Source organism: Fistularia commersonii, chromosome 28 (genome assembly GCF_037954325.1).
Source record: "Fistularia commersonii isolate RoL2024-O1a breed Wild chromosome 28, RoL_Fcom_v1.0, whole genome shotgun sequence".
NCBI classification, from domain to species: Eukaryota; Metazoa; Chordata; class Actinopteri; order Syngnathiformes; family Fistulariidae; genus Fistularia; species Fistularia commersonii.
The window spans coordinates 5,370,010-5,392,208 of NC_141311.1; the positions used below are offsets into that span (position 1 = coordinate 5,370,010).

Below are 22,199 nucleotides of genomic sequence, written 5' to 3' on the forward strand. Positions count from 1 at the left end.
AAAAAAACCTTTTCAGTGGAATTATAGGAGGAAAAAAGGAAGGGGGGGCTCATTTGAGAATTTTCCCAAATTTCTCTGGAAATAAAGAGCAGTAATTCGGAATTTGAACGAGGTGTGATTTCTGTGAAGGCCTTGAAGACATGTCAAGGGAGTTAAAAAAAACACTCCCAAGTGAGCTCTCTGTGTTTAAAGAATGGATTTGATTGTCTGTATCAAAAGTAAAAGCTAAACTTTCTTTTCAGTTGAAATTTAGGTTATAGAATGTCCTAAAACTTGCAAATAACTAACATAAATAAATAGTATCCATAAAGTTTTAAATGTATTTTTCTTTGGTAGGTTAATATTGTCAGTGATAACCTATAAATGAAAAAAAGCTATATATGTAAATATACATAAATTATTATCTCAGTGCCTTAATGGGAGTCTGGTGGAGTAATGTATTTTGTCTTTTGAAAACAATGAGGATCTTATTCTGTAATGTTTTTTCTTTTAAGAAAAAAAACTTACATTCAGTTTCCAGAATTTAGACATTTCAAATGCATACAACATTAGAACAATGAAAAAACAAAAGCCTGAATAGATAGTTGCTGTGTAGTTAAATGGAGATCGTATGAAAAATAATGACTTGATTTAAAGTCTTTGTGGTCAGGAGACTTTGCCTCGAGGGCTGAGAAAGCTCATTGAACATAAACAGGTGACAATAACCGTGCTAAGATCGGCGTTGCTTATAAACCAAGCTCCCCCAGAGCAACAAGCACACCTCCCGGAGAGACCAGCGTTCTCAGTTCGCTTCCGGCCTGAAAAATGCAACTGATATCCATGTCGGTTAATGCTTCGAGAGCAGCAGATATATGAATTTGAATGTTTTCCTCCCCCACTCCGCCCACGCGCTGACCTTTGACCTCTATGGCATTGTGCTGTAGCACATCTGGGAGATTCGTCATGACCCCGCCTCCTCCTAATTAGAAACACCTGTGCACCTGTTTTTTTTTTTTCCTGGTTACATCTGCAGGTTTTTCGGTGGTTGTCAAAACGATGATTTAAAAAAAGCAAAACAGAAAAAAAAAGATAGGAGGAAAACGGAAGCGCTGCCCGTATAGCCGGGCGGAGGGGCGGACACGGGTGGGGGCCGCTGTCAGGAAGACCCCTGTGAGGTGACGGCGGTACTGCAGGAGGTGAGCTGGCCCTTTAAGACGAGCGGGAGGAGGCGCGCAGCATCTTGGCTGCGGTGTTTTTGTCTGTCTGTCAGTGAGCGCTCCTGGGGCCGAGGCGGCTGAAAGCATTTCCACGGGGGCAGGTAAAAACAACCAATATTGATGTTTTGTTTATGCGTTTTAAAGCAGTATCTTTTTTTTTTTAATTCTCCTAATTCGGGGTTTGAGTAAAGCGCTCCGGGGGAGGACCTTCTGGTGACTTCCATTGTGAAGGGTCGCTCCTGCCTATTTCTATATCTCCGTCCGCTCTCTCCGAAGTAACGGCTCTCTCATCCGGCTAAATCACCATAGTCTCGGCTCGGAGGACTCCAAAAGCTCCGATTCATTTTCTTTTTATTATTACCCTTTAAAAACCCCGGCGGAAGGAGTGTTTTTTGGGTCCTGCCCGTGTCTCCTTATTGGTGAGGAGACGCGCCGCAGGGCGGCGGGGAGCCCCAGACGCTCCCACCCCCTTCACGGCCACCAGAAGAATATTGACGCGCACACTTTTCCCGCCGCGTGTGTTGGAAGTGACCCGGGTTGTAACCTGGTCCTCGTCCCGGTGATGAGGCGTTCAAGTCTCCTTTGGAGCCGTACATCCATCATGTGCACTGTTCTGTGGTTCATGAAGGGCGGGTGGGTGGAGGTGGTGGTGGTGCTGTGGGGGGGAAAGGGGGACATAAAGAGGGAGGTTTCTGTCATAACTTTTGTTGCACGATTGTCAGCATTCCCGTTCACTGTAGCCCAAAATGCATCGCCAAACATTTCAATCTCCGAGCGAGGAAATTGATATTCCCTTGGTTGCGCCCCTCCTCATGCTTCTCACACGCTCGCTCTGTTTTTAAAAGTCAAACCTTTTTATAAATGTATTATCTAAAAACAAAACAAAAAAAAAGTCCCAGTCCAAATGCTCGGGGGTTGTGGGGGTGTCGGTCGGTCGGGTGGGGGGGTTTAGCTCCGCGCATTCTGCGAGTTTTTTTTTTTTTTTTTTATTACTTCCAGATGTTCAGATGCTTTTCGTTGCCGCCTCTTGCCCTCAAATTTGCTCGCCGCCTGCAGCCGGCCGATGGTCAGAGAGGAGCGCAGAGCGGGGAGATGGATGGAGGCTGACGGAGTCGTAGGTCACCGGGCCCGGATCAGCCGGCGTTCCCAGCTCTGTCTGGCTTTTCAATTTACTGCCACTTGTTTGTGGCACACCCTTTTTCCTACTCAAACTATATGGACTTTTTTATTACGGCTCATGTAATCTTTTCAAAAGTTCACTATCGCACATGGACTTTTTTCAGCATTTATTTAAAGCAAGCTGATGTTGTTTCTGGCCTTTTTGCAATATCAGAGAAAACAAATATTAGAAGGAATGCAGTATTAATAAAATTTTAGATCATGCTGCTCTAGTTTTAAACAATCAAACTGAGTAAATGTTACTTTTTCCAAGGCACTTTTTACCGGATCTTAATATCATTTTTTTTTATGAATAACAAATAGCCTAGTTGAGAGGATATCTAATCATGGGTCTGTGGAGATTTATCATTCGGCATGTCAGATGATGTTTTGATGAAGGGCATGCAGAACTTGGCAGGATATGAGGGTAGTAGTCATGGGCTTTTTGCTGTGCATCATACAATACGCCACTGTGTTGCTGTTGTGTAACAGGCTGCAGAGTGTGTTAAATCACCCACCAGCAAGTGGACAAAAATTGCAACAGCTGCATAGCCCTTCGCTGTCATTCATGGACAGCAAAGTGGTCTGTGGCTCCAGTATTTAGTTTGCGCCCAATGTGGTGAGCAAACCACCCGTGTGATGCCGTAAAGTTCAGGAGTAACCAAAGAATCTGCACCTTGGGCTTTGGCAAAAACTGCACAATGATCAGTCTTGATTAGGCGTACAAAGAAATAAATGGCAGGTTCGCTTATTGTTTGAGATGTATTGAGTGAAATAATGGTGGTGGAAACCGAGTCCTGCTGGTTTTCATGGGGACCCCTAGGAATTCCATCTGGTCAGGTCTATCTGCCGCAGGAGTTTCCTCCAGCAAAGTTCTCTGGAATGTGATTGTCTCATTACAGCGTTTGGACTCAGGGGTGCTGTGATGGAATGTAGGGTTATAAAGCCCATTTGCACACTGGGCCACACGCCGGGCATTTAAATGGTTTAGCAAAGCTAATGAAATTACACCCTGAACCTTTGTCACACTGTCTGTCACTGTCAAGAGTCTTCTACTAATGACCTGTTTAGGAGAACTGAAGAGGAAAATGATTAACTGTTGTGATAACAGCGGACAGTTTCACAAGTAAATGAGGAAAGGCAGAGATGTAAATCACCCGTTTCATCGGGAAACCGTACTATAGCAATTATTCAGACATGTTATTTGCCAATCTTGCCATTTTTCCGATAATTCAATGTTATGAATATCAATCTTAACTATCAGCTGAAACAAAAAATAATGTCTGAAATATATAATGAAATATTATACAAGACCAAGTTATTTCAGAAGATCTTAACACAAGGTTGTTAAAAATAAAAGGCAAGCCCTTGGTTGTGCTCATGTTCAGAGTCACATGGAATTATAAGACGGACTGAAAAATAAAAGCCCAAACAGTTTATTCATAATCTTTTAAACTTGGCTTCTATTGCTGATCCTTTAAATGCATCTCATTGTGAAGAAAAACAGTGTCAAATTTTCAGATCAACATCTCATGGATTCAAAATGTTATCAATTAGTTTTACATGTATTATAATATTTTTATTCAACGCATAAATTCGTGCAGTAGTTGTAAACACTGTCAATTGGACAAATGTCAAAATTATATTTTTGTTAAGATCAAATATTAGCGTTAGCTGTGTTCAAAAGTTTAATATCTAATATCTGTATAATGTATCTAGTTCCCTCTTCCTGACAAGGTTTCAAACATAAATTTATTTTGAATTTTTTTTTTGCTTTATTTTTGTATGAGATATTTATTACAGAAATATTTCACTGCTGAAAGTCTTTCAATGCAGTACAGAGGCCAAAGCATTTTTGCATTTAGACAAAGGGACCAGAGAAAACAGAAATGAACTATTCAGCTTTGGCCAAAAAGTAAAGTGTCTAAAAATCACACTGTATTTGAGCCATTGTTTATAAGAGCTCCTCCACTTTCACCAACGATACTGTGATAACAATTCACATATAATAATATCTAAAATCCAGTAAGGGTATCTGGTTCCCTCACCAGCATTTCAGATTATTTGCCCTTTGTTTCAGACTCCTCTTCACAATTTTCCTTTTAGGAAATGGTGTTATTTACATTTTTGAGAAAACAAAATCCACAATACAGAAATTTAAAGACAAACTAGACCGATGAAATTATCATTTAGGTCACTCTCTTTGTAAATAGGTGATATCCTTATTCTAAACGGATCTAATTGTATTATGCATGTAGTTTAAAATATGATATAACAAGAGAAGTTGTTGAAAAGTGATAATAGCATGAACCCTTGGGAAAAGTGCTCTGTGTGGTATTGGCCAGCATAAATTAGCCAGTTACATTTTCAGGCAGCATAAAAAGATATTCAACATTGTATGTAAATGCATTTACTAAAAATGTGACAAGTATACACCGCTGGTGAAAAATGACGAGTTTACTGTTCAGCAGGAATAATCTTATTGTGCTTCGATGCAAAAGTAGCATTAACCAGACCAGGAGGTGAAGGGTTAATATAGTCCGGCATCACTGTATTGGATGGATTAACAAATACAGTGGGTTTTCAAGTGAACATATGGTCTAATCTGGCTTTTGAGGTTCTTGGAGCTATGACTAATTCATTATCTGCCTTCATAATCTGACTTAATCTCTCCTAATACTTTAATCATTCTGAAAATAAAGATGGACTTTACTGTCCTGTACAATGCACAAACATGGTTAGTTTTGCCTTGTTTTTGTTGTTCTTTTGTCCACAGAGGGAATCAGGAAGTAATTGATAAGATCCCTCAGAGGCAACTGCTTAAATAGATCATTGCTGCAGTAAGATTACTTCCTCTGCTCTGCTGTGCCATCCGCTTTACTCTAAAACACACCCTGACCTAAGGTTTTAACCATCGAATTGCTCTGACCTGCTCTGTCACACACATCTTACTGCCGTCTGGACTTCGTCTTCCTCCCCACCAGACCTCACTCAGCCTATCTGCTCGGGATCATTCTTAATCCCCCCCCCTCCACAGCTACGCAGGAATTTTCTCCTAAATGTCCTTTTTTTTTGTCTTATTTTTCCGGTGCTGCTCCTTGCCGCTCTGCCCCACCCTTGCCCAGTTTCCTGTTGGAGGTCAACACAATGACCAATCATAGACTCGCGGGTGTTTATTCTGCTCCGGTTCCAGAAGTAATGTGAGCCCGTCAGCCCCTCCCTTTGGCCGTACGCTACTCAGCACCAGACTGCACAGCAAGGCGACGTCTGTTCCTCCATACCAACACCACTTAATGCAAAAACCAGGGCCTTTTTCCTAAAGGGCCGTCTTAGAGGCGACATCCCATTGGGTTATGATCTCACTGTCCTGAGTTTAGGAGCTCACTGTACTTGCCATGTTGAAATGAGATCATCTGGCTTCCTTGCACATGGTGAGCCACAGAACGTCTCCCAAGAAATGACTTGTTGTCTCTACATTTTATATTCTGTAGCCATGCAGGCGAAAGACTTTTAAAAAAATATTCTGATATATTATTCATTGAGGAAGAGTTGACTGAATAAAGCCATCTGTGCTGCAAAGTGAGGAGGGGGACAAAGACGTCGTAGGGGATAGATGCATCCAAACCACACGCTCATCAGCATCAGTGACTTGTGTTTTGATATTTTGTGTCTCATACTTGTGGACTAGAAGAGACTCTGAAAACCAGTTAGCGTAATTTTGGGGCTGCTCTTCATGAGGATTGTCTTTGTCGGCCTATTTTTATACGTGGAATGCATAAATGATGGTAATCTTCCACTCAGAGCAATTTAAAATTATGAGGCAAGGTACCTCAAGACTTCTACGGACATATATTGAGTTTGTTAGTATATTGGTCTTTCCTGTGTTATCAGGACCAGACAGTTCTGGTTTCAGCAGCAGGTTTTGCAGTGATTCATACTCATGGAGTCAGTGTCTCCAAATTGTCACAATCTTCTCTTTGCAGAGTTTCCATTGTGAAACTGTTCAGCTGCGTTTCTTTTTCTTCCCACTACTTATTTTGCCTTTCCTCATCCCTTTTCCCACTCTTTTTCTGCCCCCCTCCTTCATACTGTACTGCTCTCTCTCCTGCCCCTGCTCCCTTTCCCCTCTCATTTACACTCCCCTTCTTGTTTCTCTTTCTTCTGGACTGGGAGGAAGTGACTGAGTTGTTTCTGGATCCTTTGGGAATACAAAGATGGAGCTCCCTTTCCTGTAACCCTTTCTTCATCAAACCTCGGAGTATTGCAACATATCGGCATCAGTTAGCTCGGTATGACACAGGGGGGCTGAATTTGTATTTAATAATTTCATTTATTTTTCTGCTATTAGATTGCATTTCAAATGTTGAAAAAACTGCATCATCCCAGCTTGTCGGTGAGAAAAAAATTTAAATGTCTATGTCACCTGAGTAAATCAACTTAATAGTTAAAGCTGTGTTTATTGAGCTGTGGGAGTCAAAAGACCTTGGTCACTGTCGGAGCCCTGGAGGATCTGTCATTTTTCATCTGCATCATGTTGGATATGTCGGGAGTCTTAAAACCATCTTTGTCATCTGCGTAAACAGTGTTGAAGACAAACACCCCGTGTGTTTGATTGTCTTTAGCGGTGTCCTTAGTACTTCTTTCATGAGCTCCACCTCACAAAACAAAGTGTTGAAAGATTATTCCAAGTCTACAGTGGTCAGTGCGTCGTCCAAGAGTTTGAAGGTCCAACAGTCAAGTGAAAATAAAATAGAATGCAGTCCGAGTACGTACTGCCCTTAATATCTAACATGTGGTCTTTGTATATCTCAACATTAATCAGTTATCACAAGTCCTGTTACGTTTTCTGTCAGGCTGTGGGTCCAAAACAGCACTTTGTTAACTACATGTTTGTTTTGAGGCAAATTTTTCATGCCACATAGTCATACACATGCTGCCTCTTTCTCTCTCTCTCTCTGAGATGCCCCTCCTTGCCTTATATTAGAACCAGCTGTGAAACTACGGCCTGAATGAATGGCTCTTTGTGATTTGGCTCTCGTTCCATCCTTAAAGGTCTGTTTCGCCCCCTACCACTCCACCCACTTAGGTATTGGCATGTACGGAACAATGGACTGAGCAACAACAGGTCTTGTTGTGATATTTGGCAAAGGTCATACTGCTCAAAGGCAGTAAAAGCCCATGGCAAAATGACCACCATTCTCACACAGTGGCCTGTATGATGATCAGGAACACAGTCGTGCATACAGTATTATTTGGTGAAGATGAACACAGAAGATACGATGAATGTTTGGGGTCCCTCTTGTCCACAGCTTACAATGTACGACTCATGAAATCAGTGGGACCTTGAGTCATTAATGGTGATCTGTGCAGACGACAGCTGTTTCTACATGATATGGGTGTGCACACTACTGGATTTAGCAGTGTTTGTCTCAGAGGCAAGAAAACAGACAACATTACCCAATCATCCAGGAGGGAAACACCCAGCCTGAATTGATTACAGAGCCTCGATTTGAATGGAAGTTTCAGGAATGGGATTGGGGTGTTATTTCTAGAAAATCTGGAGCAAAGAATAGCAGCTTCTGACGGATTTAGATTCATCCAGGCTTCTACAGTGGTGTCTAAAAGTGATCCACATGTCGCCAGATGTATTGTTGGTTGTTGATGTGTTAATCAAAACAACTGGGATGTTTTGAAATCCTTGCTCTGGCTTTGCAACATTTTCTGTATTCTATCAGAGGCCAGTCTTTTGTAACCTAGTATAAGTTTTTTTTTTTTCCGCACATCAACACAGCTTGCACACCTTTAATGGAGTTTTCTGGATGCCCCCTGACAAGCATTTGACTAGATCCTACCTTTTTTATTGTTTGAAGAATAATTCTTCTGGCTCAGTCACTGAAATGCAGTGTCTGCCAAAGTTCATCTCCTTCATTCTTGTTTCCCACAGGTGCTGGCTGTCATTGTGCAAGAAAGGAGTGTAGAGGGCTGCAGAGGAGAGGTCCTTCCCTTGCAGTGAAAGCAGCTGGTATGAGGTGGAAAATGAATCCTACTTTTCCTAATTCACAAACCATTCCCAAGCATGAGCAAAATAGTGATCACTAGGTTAAGAGAGCCTGAGAGAGGCAGTGGAAAAATCTGCAAAGCTCTTCTCTGGATGTAGGGAGAAGCAGTATTTCTGAGTTTGCAACACCGAGGTTTAATCCTTTGTAATGGCAATAGCAAAATGGTGACTCAGTGAATGGAAGCGATGAGCTTGATGAACTTGAGAGAGCTGACCTCGGAATGAAGCCTGGCAGTTTTACTCCTCAGGGTGGTCTCGGTTCTCTGATACACCAAAGACTCTGGGAATGCTATACATACTGTAAATCACATCTTCTAGCCAAGATAGTACCATGCAGGGGTGTCACTGAAATCCTCCCTTACAAAAGCCCCGAGCAGTTGCCTCAAGAGGTTAAAGAAACTGCCTGTTAAAAGACAGGACGTACCGCTGAAATTTGAACGGAGTGACCTGCGTCTTACCCCTCAAGGGTCTTAATCAAATTGGCACGGAATGGAGGGGATAGACCAGTTGTTGTTGACACCCATTATAATGGCATGCACTTACATGGGGGGCGAGGGGGTTTGGGAGCGACGTCTTTGTTCTGGATGAGGAAAGTCGTCTGACCAAGCGCACAGTGGTTTCTGTTCAGATGTCAACTCAAAAGAACTCTGTTTGAGTAGCAAGAGAGAGAGGAAGGTCAACCACTCCATCCCACTCCCACACACACACACACACACTCAGAGGAGTACATACACCATCACTAGCACGTATGAAACACCCAATGAGCCACTGTTAAAGAATTACATGACAAGGCCTGTTGCTGAGGGATTTGAGGCGGAGGGGTTAGAACGATAGAAAATAGAGAAGCCGATTAGAGGGAGCTGAAAAAGGCATTTTGAATTTTAGCAAGCAAAACCTGTTTGCTTGACTGAGATGTTTAGCAGCTTAACTATAAATGCTAATTTTAACTCAAGTGTGACCCGTCAGTGCTGTTATCCAGACCTCCCAATATGCTCACACACCCGATATCAAACTTAGTGTGTCGCATACACATGCTTTCTCACTCACAAACCACTCCCTTTCTATGCTGTCCTGCTCTCTTTTTCTCACGTATGCAGTCATACCCAGACTGCTATGTTCAACACGCTGCACATAATCAATCTTTCATTCCATGCTGGAGACCAAAAGACACTCGCCTGACGCGATGGAACCGTAGAGCCAAAACCGATTGCGAATGTTCCTTGATATCGTTCCAGATATGTTAAAGTATTTTAATCAGTGATAAAGGAGCGGTCTTCTTGTATATCCTGGCAGTGTTTTCAATCCTTTTTTTCCTTGACAAATCCTCTGCGTGAAGCAAAAATGCAAGGCAATCTGAAATTCCCATCAGGGATATAATATGAATTCCACAACATAAACCTAAGTTATCTTAGGTTTTATAAAAAAAAATTAAAAAAAAATTAGAATGAGAAGAACACTTGCTTCTGTCAAAGTTGAAATGGTTCATTGTGTGATGCTGTGTGTGGCAATCTCAGAGCAAGAGGGTGATGAAGGGCGCAGATAAGAAGAATTGCACAGAGACATTAAACGGAGTACAGGACTTCAAAATACCAAGTCAATTTAGTCAGTGTTTCCAAGCGTCCTACTTTTCACAAACGACTGAGCACTAGTCATAAGATAGCAAGAGAGAGAGAGCGAGAGAGAGAGAGAGAGAGAGAGAGCGCGAACAGGCTCAATTTAGAGGAGTCGACTATTGCGACTTGATAAAGAAGTAACCTTAAACAGCAGTGAACAAAGCTGGCCTTAAAAACAACTTGAATATCCGTCTGCTTTTTAAAGTCTCAGTGATGTAGCAATGATAAACAAGTGAATGTTACAGATGGCTTAGAAGTTACACTCCCAGTTCTCACATACAGATGACCTAGAAAGTTAATATTTTCCCAGCAGACAAACTAAAGATAATTTGATGTTGTGGTTTCTCTGCATGAAGTGTGGTGCTCCTTGCAGGATGAACATTTGTCAAATCAAAATGCAGTCATAGTTTTTTTTGCAATTCACTCCTTTTTTCAACGTGTGTGTTTATGAACAAGTGAATGTGGAAGAAACGGTAGAGACAGTGACCAGCTGAAACCTCCTGATCGTCAGCTGATATAGGGAGGGGGAGAAAGCGCCAGAAGAAACAGAAAGTCAAGGGAGTGTGTATAAACCCTGAATTGAGAAGCGAAGTTAGCGTGCACAGATGATTCCTAATAAGGTTGTAACTGGCAGTCAAACCTCTGTCCTGGAATTAGCTGCCAGGAAACTTTCCCCTGTAACTCCTCTTCTGTGCATGCTAAGAACAGAAACAAACACAATCTACTGCAACTTGCAATGCTCCGAAAAATGAGGGGATAAAATTAGACATGGAGGCAGTTGGGTGAAGCAGTGAAAGGAAAACTATTTGTGACCTTCACCCAAGAACAATATTTTTGAATATGAGAATCTGCGATTGATTTATGAGTCATATTCAGTGGGAGACTCCCATCTGTAGTATTTACATGGTGTCCACACAAATACTGATTGTCTGTGTGCAAAGAATCTCTTTCCTGAAAGTGTTTCACTAGTTGTTTGTTTTTTTTTGTTTTTTTTTGAATGTACATGTATTTCTAGCTACAATGTACATTTGTCTCTCAACAGGTGAACATTAACGTTGATTGTGTGAATAGCAGCCACAAGCTCATAATGGCTCAAGTGCTGCATATGGACCCCAGCTTCCCAGGTATACCTCATCATTATTATTATTATTACAAATAATGTTCAACATGGACATGTTATTGGAAATAATCAGCCTGTTCTCTTAATAAGTAGTAATGTAAAGCTGTTGTGATATTTGAAGACTGCTACAGTAAAATGCCCCTCTCTAGTTTGCTTTTTTACACTATATTGATAATTGTTTCAAAGTACATACAAATATACAGTAGCCCAAAGTTAATCCCATTTTTCTGAAGTCTGAGCCCAATATTAGACACAGATTTCCTCTTGTTTAAAGTTGACTTCCTTCCCCTCAGGGAAACTCAACCCACCTGCTCCTCCTTCCCTCCACGGCAAAGAACAGGAGGCACCGTACTCAGTGGAGACCCCCTATGGCTACCGTCTGGATCTAGACTTCCTCAAATATGTAAATGACATTGAGAAAGGAAACACCATCAAGAAGGTGCCCATCCAACGTCGGCCACGCTATGGCTCCCTGCCCCGTGGTTATGGATACACCGGTTCCTGGTGGACCTCCACAGAGTCTCTGTGCTCAAACACCAGCATGGACAGCCGACATTCATCCTTCTCCTACTGCGCCCCAGGCTACCACACATCACAGAGACCCAACTTCAGTTCTGCACGGGTCGAGAAGACCTTGTTGGATGCTCGCAGGAAGCTGGAGGAAGAGCGGGAAGGGCGAAGATTCTCTAATTTGGGTAGCATGCATAGCAGCGTGGCAGGCTCTAACACCTCTCTCAGCAGCGCACACAGTTTCAACCGGGCCCAGGGTGGAGGAGGTTCCTTCACCCCAATGAGTTCTGGCCTGTCCACCCCAGTGACCCCAACCCCAGCCCACTTGCAGCATGTCAGAGAGCAGATGGCTGCAGCCCTCAGGAAGATACGGGACCTGGAGGAGCAGGTAAAAACCATACCTGTGCTCCAGGTTAAAATTTCTGTGCTGCAGGAGGAGAAACGGCAGCTTAGCGTCCAACTGAAAAGCCAAAAATTTCTAGGCCATACTATGGGTTTCAACCGAGGCCGGACAAGAGGGGAGCTCTATATTGAAATCCCTGAAGAGGAAGGAAGCACTGGTGACAAGAGTAGCAAGAAGCCATCAGGTCCTTTGTCCCCCATCACACCTGAGGGATCCAAGCAAGACTCAGGATGTGAGATTGAGGACACGGTGATTGTTGGAGGATTGAGACCAGAGGGAAAACGGGAAGTGCGAACAATCGGAGTAGGCCCAGAAGATGAGAGGGCCAGTCGTCAGGTTGGAGTAGGAGTTCGGGAGGCGGATCTTGGGCTACCTCCCGAGGCAGAGGCTCTAAGGAATCAAGTGGGTCAGCTTGAAGGCAAACTCAAAAGAATGATGGAGGAGCTACAGGCTGCACAGCTGCAAACATCAACTGTCCAAAAGGCCCCGCAAGCAGACCATCCAGTAATTGCCACCAGCATGGGCTGGCAGGAGATGCAGGACTGCAACCTGCAGACACTGGTCAGCTTCACACAGTCCCCACAGAGGGAACAGAGGACTGTGGGAATCCAGGTGTATACGTTGGAGCAGCCAACCGTGCTGGAGGTGGGCACTCTGCTCCGAGCGGTGAGCTGCAGCTCCCCGCCTCTCCATCCAACAGTCTCTGACGGCCCCCGCAGAGTGATGCCCGAAAGTCTGGTTGCTGCTGGTAGTGTATAAACTTCACAATCTATTCAGTCTAAAGTGACAGTTCACCCCCCCCCCACCCCACCCAAAAAAATTCTAACTCTTGTCTGTATTACTAATAATGCACAATTAGAAATGTCCCCATTATGGGATAATGAAAGGCACATTCTAGTCTATTCTATTATCATGTGTCATAAGTGGGCCACTTGTAAAGAAAAAGATCATTATGTTTTCTATAATCTTTAGTCAAAACAATGGAATTTTGTGGTTTTCTGTTTCTCATCATTCAAAGAAGGACTAGGAATATATTCAAAACATTGAGTATTGAAAAGGTAATTTTTTTTTAGCTGTCCAAAAATATTTATAAATGTCTATGAGAGAATATTATTTAAAAAGGGTCTTATGAGTTTTAAGACCTCTCTTTTTGTGAGCAGTTTCATGCCGTTTTACTTTTTAGCTTTGACCATTTCTTGGGGGCAACATGGCACAGGATGTAGAGCAATCGTCTTTGGAACTCTGACTTCCTGGTTCGATTCCCCGATCCTTCTAGTGTGTCAAAGTGTTGTTGAGCAAGACATTGAACCCCTAACTGCTCCCGTGGCGCTGGTGGACGGCAGCCTACTGCTCATGGTTCATCCATGATGGGTTCATTGAAGAGAACAAATTTCCCCATGGGGATTAATAAAGGATTTATTATTATTATTTTGAGTATCCACCTTAAACTTAAGAGAATAAAAATGATACATCAGAGGTTTGGAAATATCTATGGAAACAATTTGGGGTGAACTAATCCTGTAGAGCTCCATCCGAAGAGTCTAATGGAATAAAGCATCTTTTAGCTGCCTCTGTGAACAGACTGGCATGAAAAGTACATTTAATGTGACATTTCAGTAACTGCCATGTAATTTACCTTCCACAAAACTCATAAGATTATGATGTTAGAATCCATTACACTATACCGACGTAAAAATATTTCAATACATTTCAGCTGTATTTAAATCCAGCTTTTTTTCTTTCTAATCGATTTATATTTTTCCCATTTCTTCTGTTTCCAGAAGCTCCAGTGGAATTTCCAATTGCAGTCACCTCCAAGCAGGTACGCGATGTCCTCAAGAGCGAGCTGTCGACTTCCGTACCTGTATGTAACCCCGCGATCGCTGTAGACACAACTGGCAATCAGGTCGGTTTGGTGTATTTCAAAGAAGAGGAGCAACATGTTGGCACAAATGCAAAGGCAGGTCATTCACAGGAAGGCCCCAATTCAGGTATAATTTCATTAAGTCCTTCCTTTGAAATGGTTTTCTCACAAAGGCACCTATTTAATAATAGCCTCTTTTATAGCTTTGTCACCCCAGTCCTCTTTAAGGTCCATAATGAAGCGGAAAGCAGAGGGAGAACCAGGCTCTCCGTCCACAAAGAAAAATCTCCAATTCATAGGAGTCAACGGAGGGTAAATTAAATAGATCTTTTATTTAGATTTGATTTTCTTAGACTTCCCATGACTGAAAATGATTTGAGTTAATGAAATAAGAGTAACTTTAAGTGTGGAAAATGCCCATGAGCTACTTTGATCTCTGAAAATAAATAATCTGATGCTTATTTTAAAAATATGAGCTTTTTTGAACATTGGATTCTGTTGATCTGACTCTGGGCTGCGCGTTCGGAGTTGGTTCCATTCATAAACCATTGAAGAACTAGTTTGCTTTTTCACATTTTTACATACCTTCTGTCTGTAGGTGTGAAAATGCATTATTGTCTTACAGCTATGAATCTACATCATCAGAGGAGACCAGCAGCGAGAGCTCAGATGAAGGGAGTGACTCCAGTGAATATCATGAAGCCAGAGAAAAATTACCAGACTCTAAAGTTAAGCACCAGCAAATAACTGACTCCAAGCCCACTCAGCCACAAGAACGTAACGGCGTACCTCAGGAGACAATCGTCAAACCAGCAGCCGTCGTTCTAGAATCGCAGATTCCCACCAGCCAATCTGTACCTGCAGATCCAGCACTGCCAGACAAAGCCACCCCATCACCAGCAAAGGACACTGTTGCGCTAACATGTGCCTCTGGGCCCCCGGCAACTGGCTCAACTGTGACTTCCCCGTGTCTGTCGGACAATTCTTCCCCGGTGGAAAGTGTCACCCACTCATCAGAAAAGCACACAATCAACCAGGTGGTCACCACCTCCACAACCACCAGCACAGAAACTGCCACTGAAGGAAGCTCCGGTTCTTCGGTTACCTGTTCTACATTGCCATGCGTCACTAAAACCACGGAGAAAACCAGTCAGCAGTTCCAGTCAGACACAACTGTCTCCGTGCAATCTGAGACCAAGTCAGCAGCTGAAATGGTCGCAAAAGGCAATGCCGCAGCATCTGCTACACAAGTCAGGTAAACACACTGATTCACCGGTGTGCTATTTTGTTGTTGTAACTCACTTTGATTAAATCATCAATCGACGATTTGTTTCAGAGCGGAGCTGAGTGCTAGCCTGATGTCAGCTCTTTACGAACTGCAGAAAGCCCTGAGGGAACCTAATGCCTTCACCCAGCAAGGAGCAGTATGTGTTTACCCATTACTCTGATTCTGTTTACTCCTCACTATGCTTTTCTGATGAATTGACGTAAGTAGGAACCGCACTCACCATCACTAGCATCTTATTTATATGTGTGGATGAGTGGAGGGAAACCCAAATTCATATCATTGTGTTCGAAGCTCCATTTTTTTCTAATAAAATGTATTTAAAATTGGCTCTGATATAAGAAATCTAAAGGAACACAGCAACTTGCTTTCAATCTGGATTGATCTGACAATAGTTTCATTAAAGGAGCAAAGCTGAGGTCAGTTTGCATACATGTTTACTGTTTTGCTCAACCTGCAGTCTGTCAGGAATGTTTGGCTCAGCGTGTCCTCTTGTCTGCGTCAGAGGGCAGCGTACACCACCGTGCTGCAGGAGTGGCTGCGTGTGTCCTGTCACAAAGCAGCCGACATGACGGTAGTCAAGGCCTACATGGACACCTTCGCCTCAGTGTCCCCTCAGCTGCTGGAGTTTGTGATCAACATGGCAGATGGCAACGGGAACACAGCGTTGCACTACACTGTCTCCCACTCCAACTTCCCTGTGGTTAAACTGCTTCTGGACACAGGTGGGTCGACAGTAAAAACAAGAAATAGGAGAGGATGAATAAGAGGATATTTTGAAACGTACATCAGGAAGAGTGGTAATATTATCGGTTCGTTTGATGAATTTTCATTTTGTGATTATACTTAATGCAATTCCTAAACATCAAATCGAACCCATATATAATGCATTTTTGGCAAAACTTGTCATAGTCTAAAGTCAGCAAATTCAAATCCAGGGTTGATGGGAAAAATAAAACTCATTTGTTCTGAAGTCCAACTTGAAGTCCTGGGACTTCACTGTCAAGTGTCAACTAAGTCACATGTCAGAAAGTGTGTTTCAAGTTCTATTCCAGACTGAGTGCAATTTGAATTCCAGACAAAAATGTTATATAAAGTACCGGTAAGTTAAACAAAACGCACACGTCATTAGAAATGTTTGATTTCTACAACACACAGCATTTTACTCATCATGATTTCAGTTAACATATATTTTGTGCTTTTTTGGGCTTTTATGCTATTTGAGAGTGTTGAATCTCAATTAGTTATTGTTGTTAAACATAAATTTGAGTGTCTGGTTTCTTTTGATGAAATATGTTTGGTTGACAGTGAAGGCATTCACCAAGGACAGACTCAAGTCATAAATATGATCAAATCAAAGTGCAGCGGTAGTAACTGCTCAGTGAAAATTCAATTATACAGTGTATATCAAATTTTCAAAATTTGCAATTCTGCTTTTATTTGGCATGTGTCCGCAGTCTTATCAGGCTTGGAACTTTAAAATGTTACATCCCGTGAGATGCGGTCAATGTTTTCCATACTGATTCTGTTTATTTGATCTCCTAGGCCTGTGTAACGCTGATCGTCAGAACAAGGCGGGCTACACGGCCATCATGCTCACAGCTCTGGCCGCCTTCCACTCTGACAGTGACCTTCAAACTGTCCTGCAACTCCTGCGCACAGGGGATGTCAATGCCAAGGCCAGCCAGGTGTGTCCTTTATTGTCATAAGTTACTAGTATTCTGAACTTCACTGGGTCTCAAACCTGCCGTGAACAGAATCACACTGGCAGTTGAAGAGAAGTGCAATTGCAAATACAGCGTTTTAGAATTTTTGCTGAAAAGGGTAAAGATTTTGAATGCTCTGTGTCTGCAGGCTGGTCAAACAGCACTGATGCTCGCTGTCAGCCACGGTCGGGGGGATATGGTGCGGGCTCTACTGTCCTGTGGAGCTCAGGTCAACATCCGCGATGATGACGGCTCCACAGCGCTCATGTGTGCTTGTGAACACGGCCACGTGGACATTGTGCGTCAGCTACTGTCTGTGCCAGGCTGCGATGCCACTCTCACTGATAACGTGAGCCTTTTTTCCTCATAATTCTGTCTCTTTGTATCAAAATACAAAGATCCATCCAAGAACATCAAGTCACCGTCATCGTCTGTTACTTTCAGGACGGCAGCACCGCTCTGTCCATCGCCCTCGAGGCCAGTCAGAATGACATCGCCGTGCTTCTTTACGCCCACCTCAACTTTGCAAAACCCCCTTCGCCTGTGAGTACTTGAAGCTCCGTTAAACCATACATGTAGTCACAACAACGCGGATACAACAATTTGCAAGTTCCCCCTTCATGAGTTCCAGCTTCCATGTTCCAACATAAATCGTGATCAGTCACATCTCATTGAGGAGTATTCACTCCACACATACACACCATAGGTGTAAAATGGTAACCTTAATGCAAAAATTGTGTTCCGAAAGCTGTTCTCTCTTCCATCTGGATTTAATCCTGTTAATAGTAACTTTAACTGATGTACCAAGGATTGTTAAAATTATGCATTTAAGCGTGCATAACTACTTTAATCTGGAATCTGTGGGATAGCAACAATTGAAAACACAGAGAGGTGGGCAGATGGGATGAGATGAAGTGGATTCCTCAGTGGCAAATTTCCTTTTAGATGAATGTCGAGCAAAGACAAAAGTTGGGAGCCATATTTATAAATAATTTTAACTATATTTTAATTTTAATCATTTCTAGGGCGCTCAAAAGCAATATGCACATCTAGAAACACTAATCAATGTATTTATTTTTTTTGTTATCATTATTTATTTGTTTGATACACTGTGTGGTGTTCCTGAACTGATGTACTTTGTAAGTTAGCGTTGTATTTTTTCAAAATGTTGATTCTATTGGCTTTCTCAAGATGCGGTTTGTTGAGCTCTCAGGGCTATTGTGCAAATCTGACTCAAGTATTTTCTAAGGTGGGGCAAACCACACAACTCCAAAATCATATGTTTTTCAAATGAATTTTCAGAAGCCTGTTGCCAAAGACACTTTGACCAGATTCTCTTCTTTTTCACTTCAAAATGTGGCTCATGTCTTCACTGTTTATATGGCACATAGCCACACCACATGTGGCAGTGAAAAAATAGTAGTCTCTCAGTACAAAGATTATTGATGGGATTTGGTGATAGTATGAGGAGCAGAATGCAATATAACAATATTATGTATGTATAAGGTTGGCCACATTCTAATAATAATAGCAATAATTTATCCTTTATTAATCCCCGTGGGGAAATTCGTTCTCTGCAATGAACCCATCATGGATGAACCATGAGCAGTCGGCTGCCGTCCACCAGCGCCAGGGGAGCAGTTAGGGATTCAGTGTCTTGCTCAACAACACTTCGGCACGCTAGGAGGAGCCAGGAATCGAATCAGGAATGCTCAGTTCCAAAGACGATAGCTCTACCTCCTGTGCTACGTCACCTCCTAATTGTGTATTTCCCAGCAGTTAAAGTCATTTCACCCCAAAAATATCAGTTTCTCACATAAAAGTTCTATATGGTAATATTTTTTTATTATTGCTTCTAGGTTTCACCCAAGTCTCCTCTCTTGGGATCCATGGGTTCTTCTCCCCCTGCTGGGGAGCCTAAATGAATCCTGCAGCCTCTGCAGCTCCACAACTTTCAGTTAGCGCGCATTTGATTTCATCCATTACCTACGTACATTCTAATGTGCAGATGAGCACACGGCAGCCTCCACCATTGCTACCCGATGTCTTTTTTTTTTCTACAAAGTGTGTCTGTTTTTCATTCAAGGTTGAAAACATACATTTCCCGAGGGGTAAATGGTCTGAAAAATGAGACATTCATTTGTACAATCATCCGCACCAAGAAATCACATTGGATCACTTAATAACATTATACTTGTTTGTCTGTCTACACTTGCTTTATTGCATAAGGTCGTCAAACTAGTTGCTTTTTAGAGTGATATGTTTTCATTGTGTCTTGTACAGAAGCTGTTACACAGTAGCTTAGTTTCCTGTGTGACTTTCACCAAAACACAAGCCACCTTGTAACAGACAAGTGACCTTGATCAACTGCATCGACTACACTGTCGCTGCTACAACAATATGATACACCACTTCAACAGTATATTAATATTTGTACTCAAGATTATTTTACCGTAGAGTATTTTTGATATTGTTTTATATTCTGAAACAAATCAGGAACAGTTATCATGGTTTTTATTTCCTGGGTAAAATATTACACCTTCTCAATTGAAGGAGCAAAAAACAACATTTTAATGCATTGTTTAAAAAAAAAAAAAAACAGCCAAAATTCAACGATTTATCCCTCTGATCAGCTCGGTAACACTGTAAATTGTGGAACTTTTATCAATATGCAGTTGCAACAGTGCAACATCAGTATGGAGTGACGCTATTCCCTGAAGGTTATGGTACTTCGGTCTTAGACTTTTTGTTTTTGATTTGTTTTTCTTCTTTTAATATATGTGAAGGTAGATCGTAAGGAAGTGTTGACAAGTAACTGTATTTAAACGACTGAAGCCACCTCTGCTGTGGTAACGCTGGGAAGATTTGTCAGGTAAACAGAAAGTGACTGATTAGGGTTCGAAAGAGACATTTCATGTAAGATATGAAAATCAAAATAATATATGTCAATTCAAACTGGTAGTTATTTTGCCAAAAAAATAAAAATCCTTGAACACAAGTGCATAGGCTATTGATGTCAATATTTCTATTACTTTTTAAAAAAGAGTTTTTCCACTACTTTTCATATTCACTTTTAAGCAGCTGAATTTTTTTATAAACTTTTTAATTTAAGCATCTACCTTTTTTATACATTTAGGATTTTTAAGCTCACACCTGCAGTACTTTATGTAATCACACAACTATACATTATGTTTTATGAAGGGTTATGTAAAATTTTAGATTGTTACTTCTCTTTTCAATCTGTGCATTTTGGAAAAGGAATAAAATAAATGTGGACCTAATTTTTTCTTCTGTGTTTTGATTATTTGCTTCTGTTCTTTGTATGCTTGATGAATTGATTTTCTTGTTCACAACAAACCTGTCTGGAGGAGGTGCACCTCGTGATAACTCTTGATCTGAAATGGAGACAAAAAAAGAGACTTCAGACTTTACTCGTGCTTCAGTGGCAGTGTACTTTGGAAAATGGCAACTAGAGGGTGCTCCAAGACAGACATTTTGGTCTGTTGTGTCTCATCATCCAGGTAACCTTGGTAAAGGACATGAGTGCATACTTTTAAGGGCCCCAGTCTCTTGTTTTGGTGCTTTGGATCCACACTGAGGAATTTTGGGTACCCAAAAGATACTTCTGCGTATTTTCAGTCTGAGCTGCATTTCTCTTTGTGAAAGTGTCATTGTTGTGCATTTACAATTCCACTCAAAATCCACTTTGATGGGACAATAAATGCTGATGGTCACCAAGGAATCAAACAGATGGCCGTCTATCGCAGATCAAACTCTTGTCACTCTGCTTTTAGATTTAATTAATCACTTATTTATGTAACATAATAGCCTCTGTAGTTGAACATTTGCAGTTGTATCTCAGTGTTACACCTTGAAAAACAGGTGAACTACTGAGACCGGTTGTATTTATAGATCTTGATCATGCTTCCAAGGTGTCCCTTTTGAACCTTACAGAGCACAAGAACTGAGTTTCAAAGAAAGGGGCATTCACACCGCAAGTCTTTTCCCATTCTTTCACTGCATAAGACCACATCTGTGAGTAAGGAGCAATGGATTATTTAAGCTCACACCTCTGGAAGAGGCATTCATATCTTAAAAGCAACTCAGTTATTCATGCCTACAATTTAATTTAATGCATATAAGATTTTGTCATTAAATTGATTGCATCTGAGGTGAGACCCCATCAGCTCTGTTAAATCATAGTAACAAGTGTAAACAAATCTAAAATGGGTTTTCCCCTTGTTATGGTCAACCTTTGCTCACTGCACGGGATAGTGCTCAAGGTTTTATGCGTTTTTGGAAAGTCAAGGCCCTCAAAAATAATTTGGAAGAAGACTGCTTCCTTCAGTTTCAACTGTGCCTTCATATTGTCAATGAAATGAATGGGTGGGTTTGGTCTCTTGTGTGAAATTAACTGAAGACCTGCCACACCCAAGGAGGAGTTGCATCAGTTTCCTCAATGTGTGTATGCTTTCAGTTCATATTTGCTGTAGTCAATATTCACTTGACACCATCAGGCTGGAGTTGTGTGTGCGGTCAAGGCAAAGTGGCCGTGATGCTTTATAAGTGATGCTGATACTGTGCTATAGCCTGTGACACTTTGACTGTCTACCCATGCAATTTTCTATTTATAGAGTTTTCAATGTACTCTTTACAATCTTGTAGAAAAATATTGTCAGTCACCCAGCTGGTTTGGGAGGAGTCGGCAAGATAACGTGCTGTTTTTGGCTGCGTCTTCAGTTTCTGCCCTAGTTAAACTGTTATGAACCGTCTGAACTATTATCATTTAAATGTAAAGTTATTGTTTTTTTCAATTCTCTTCTCCGCATTATATGTCCCTTGTGGCCTAAATTCCATGCACACACACTCATCTCTGAACAGTATTTTCAATATTGTTTTAATCTGTGAAAGCGTGTTTAGTCAACTTTATCACCCAATCATGTTTGATGTCTCATTTCAGCCTGATTATATTGTTCAATGGAGACCAACATGAGAAAACAAAGGTGAAGCAACAAAATGGCATTTAAGTAATTCTGCTGGTTTGGTTATCATATAATTCACTTTATTACTCTAGCCTACATGGTTATAAATATCACTTGTCTAGCCCCCCCCTTTCCTATACGCCCTGTGTGAAAGTGTGTGTGCGAGGTTAGATAAGCTGTGTTGGCAAGAAAAGCAGAAAACAAGTAATTGCATGGTGACTGATAAACAAATCTAATATTATAATTTGAGCTATGATTTGAAACTCAGTTTAGACTTGATTGATTTCCCAGGAACCATTGCAAG

General features: G+C 41.6%; 1 protein-coding gene and 1 long non-coding RNA gene across 4 annotated transcripts; one reads left to right on the forward strand and one right to left on the reverse strand.

Annotated features, from left to right (window-relative positions):
* The first annotated feature begins 1,224 nt into the window (after positions 1-1,224).
* Positions 1,225-20,199, forward strand: kank2 (KN motif and ankyrin repeat domains 2). Of its 3 annotated transcripts, none has more exons than XM_086176438.1 (13): positions 1,225-1,297; positions 8,299-8,376; positions 11,068-11,149; positions 11,439-12,806; positions 13,840-14,049; positions 14,126-14,234; positions 14,548-15,177; positions 15,259-15,346; positions 15,713-15,932; positions 16,753-16,895; positions 17,062-17,262; positions 17,358-17,456; positions 18,773-20,199. In XM_086176438.1, the coding sequence occupies exons 3-13, from the start codon at positions 11,113-11,115 to the stop codon at positions 18,836-18,838; spliced, it is 3,171 nt and encodes a 1,056-aa protein (XP_086032564.1). In that variant the 5' UTR covers positions 1,225-1,297; positions 8,299-8,376; positions 11,068-11,112; the 3' UTR covers positions 18,839-20,199. The 3 variants fall into 3 exon arrangements, with proteins under 3 accessions (XP_086032564.1, XP_086032565.1, XP_086032566.1); XM_086176439.1 differs by having other exon boundaries at positions 1,233-1,297; positions 8,299-8,383; XM_086176440.1 differs by lacking the exon at positions 8,299-8,376 and having other exon boundaries at positions 1,277-1,297.
* On the reverse strand, positions 1,822-20,296 carry LOC147217308 (uncharacterized). The gene is made up of 3 exons (XR_015108998.1): positions 20,272-20,296; positions 8,956-9,059; positions 1,822-1,851 (listed from the first exon to the last, which is right to left on the reverse strand). It is a non-coding gene; the product is annotated as an uncharacterized LOC147217308 (long non-coding RNA).
* Between the last annotated feature and the right edge of the window lie 1,903 nt (positions 20,297-22,199).

Bases quoted from the DNA above. Each gene is read 5' to 3' on its own strand.
- kank2 (XM_086176438.1), top strand. From the start codon at position 11,113: ATGGCTCAAGTGCTGCATATGGACCCCAGCTTCCCAG. The intron at 15,347-15,712 runs GTATGTGTTTAC...TGTCTGCGTCAG, and splicing joins CCTTCACCCAGCAAGGAGCA to AGGGCAGCGTACACCACCGT. The intron at 15,933-16,752 runs GTGGGTCGACAG...TTGATCTCCTAG, and splicing joins TAAACTGCTTCTGGACACAG to GCCTGTGTAACGCTGATCGT.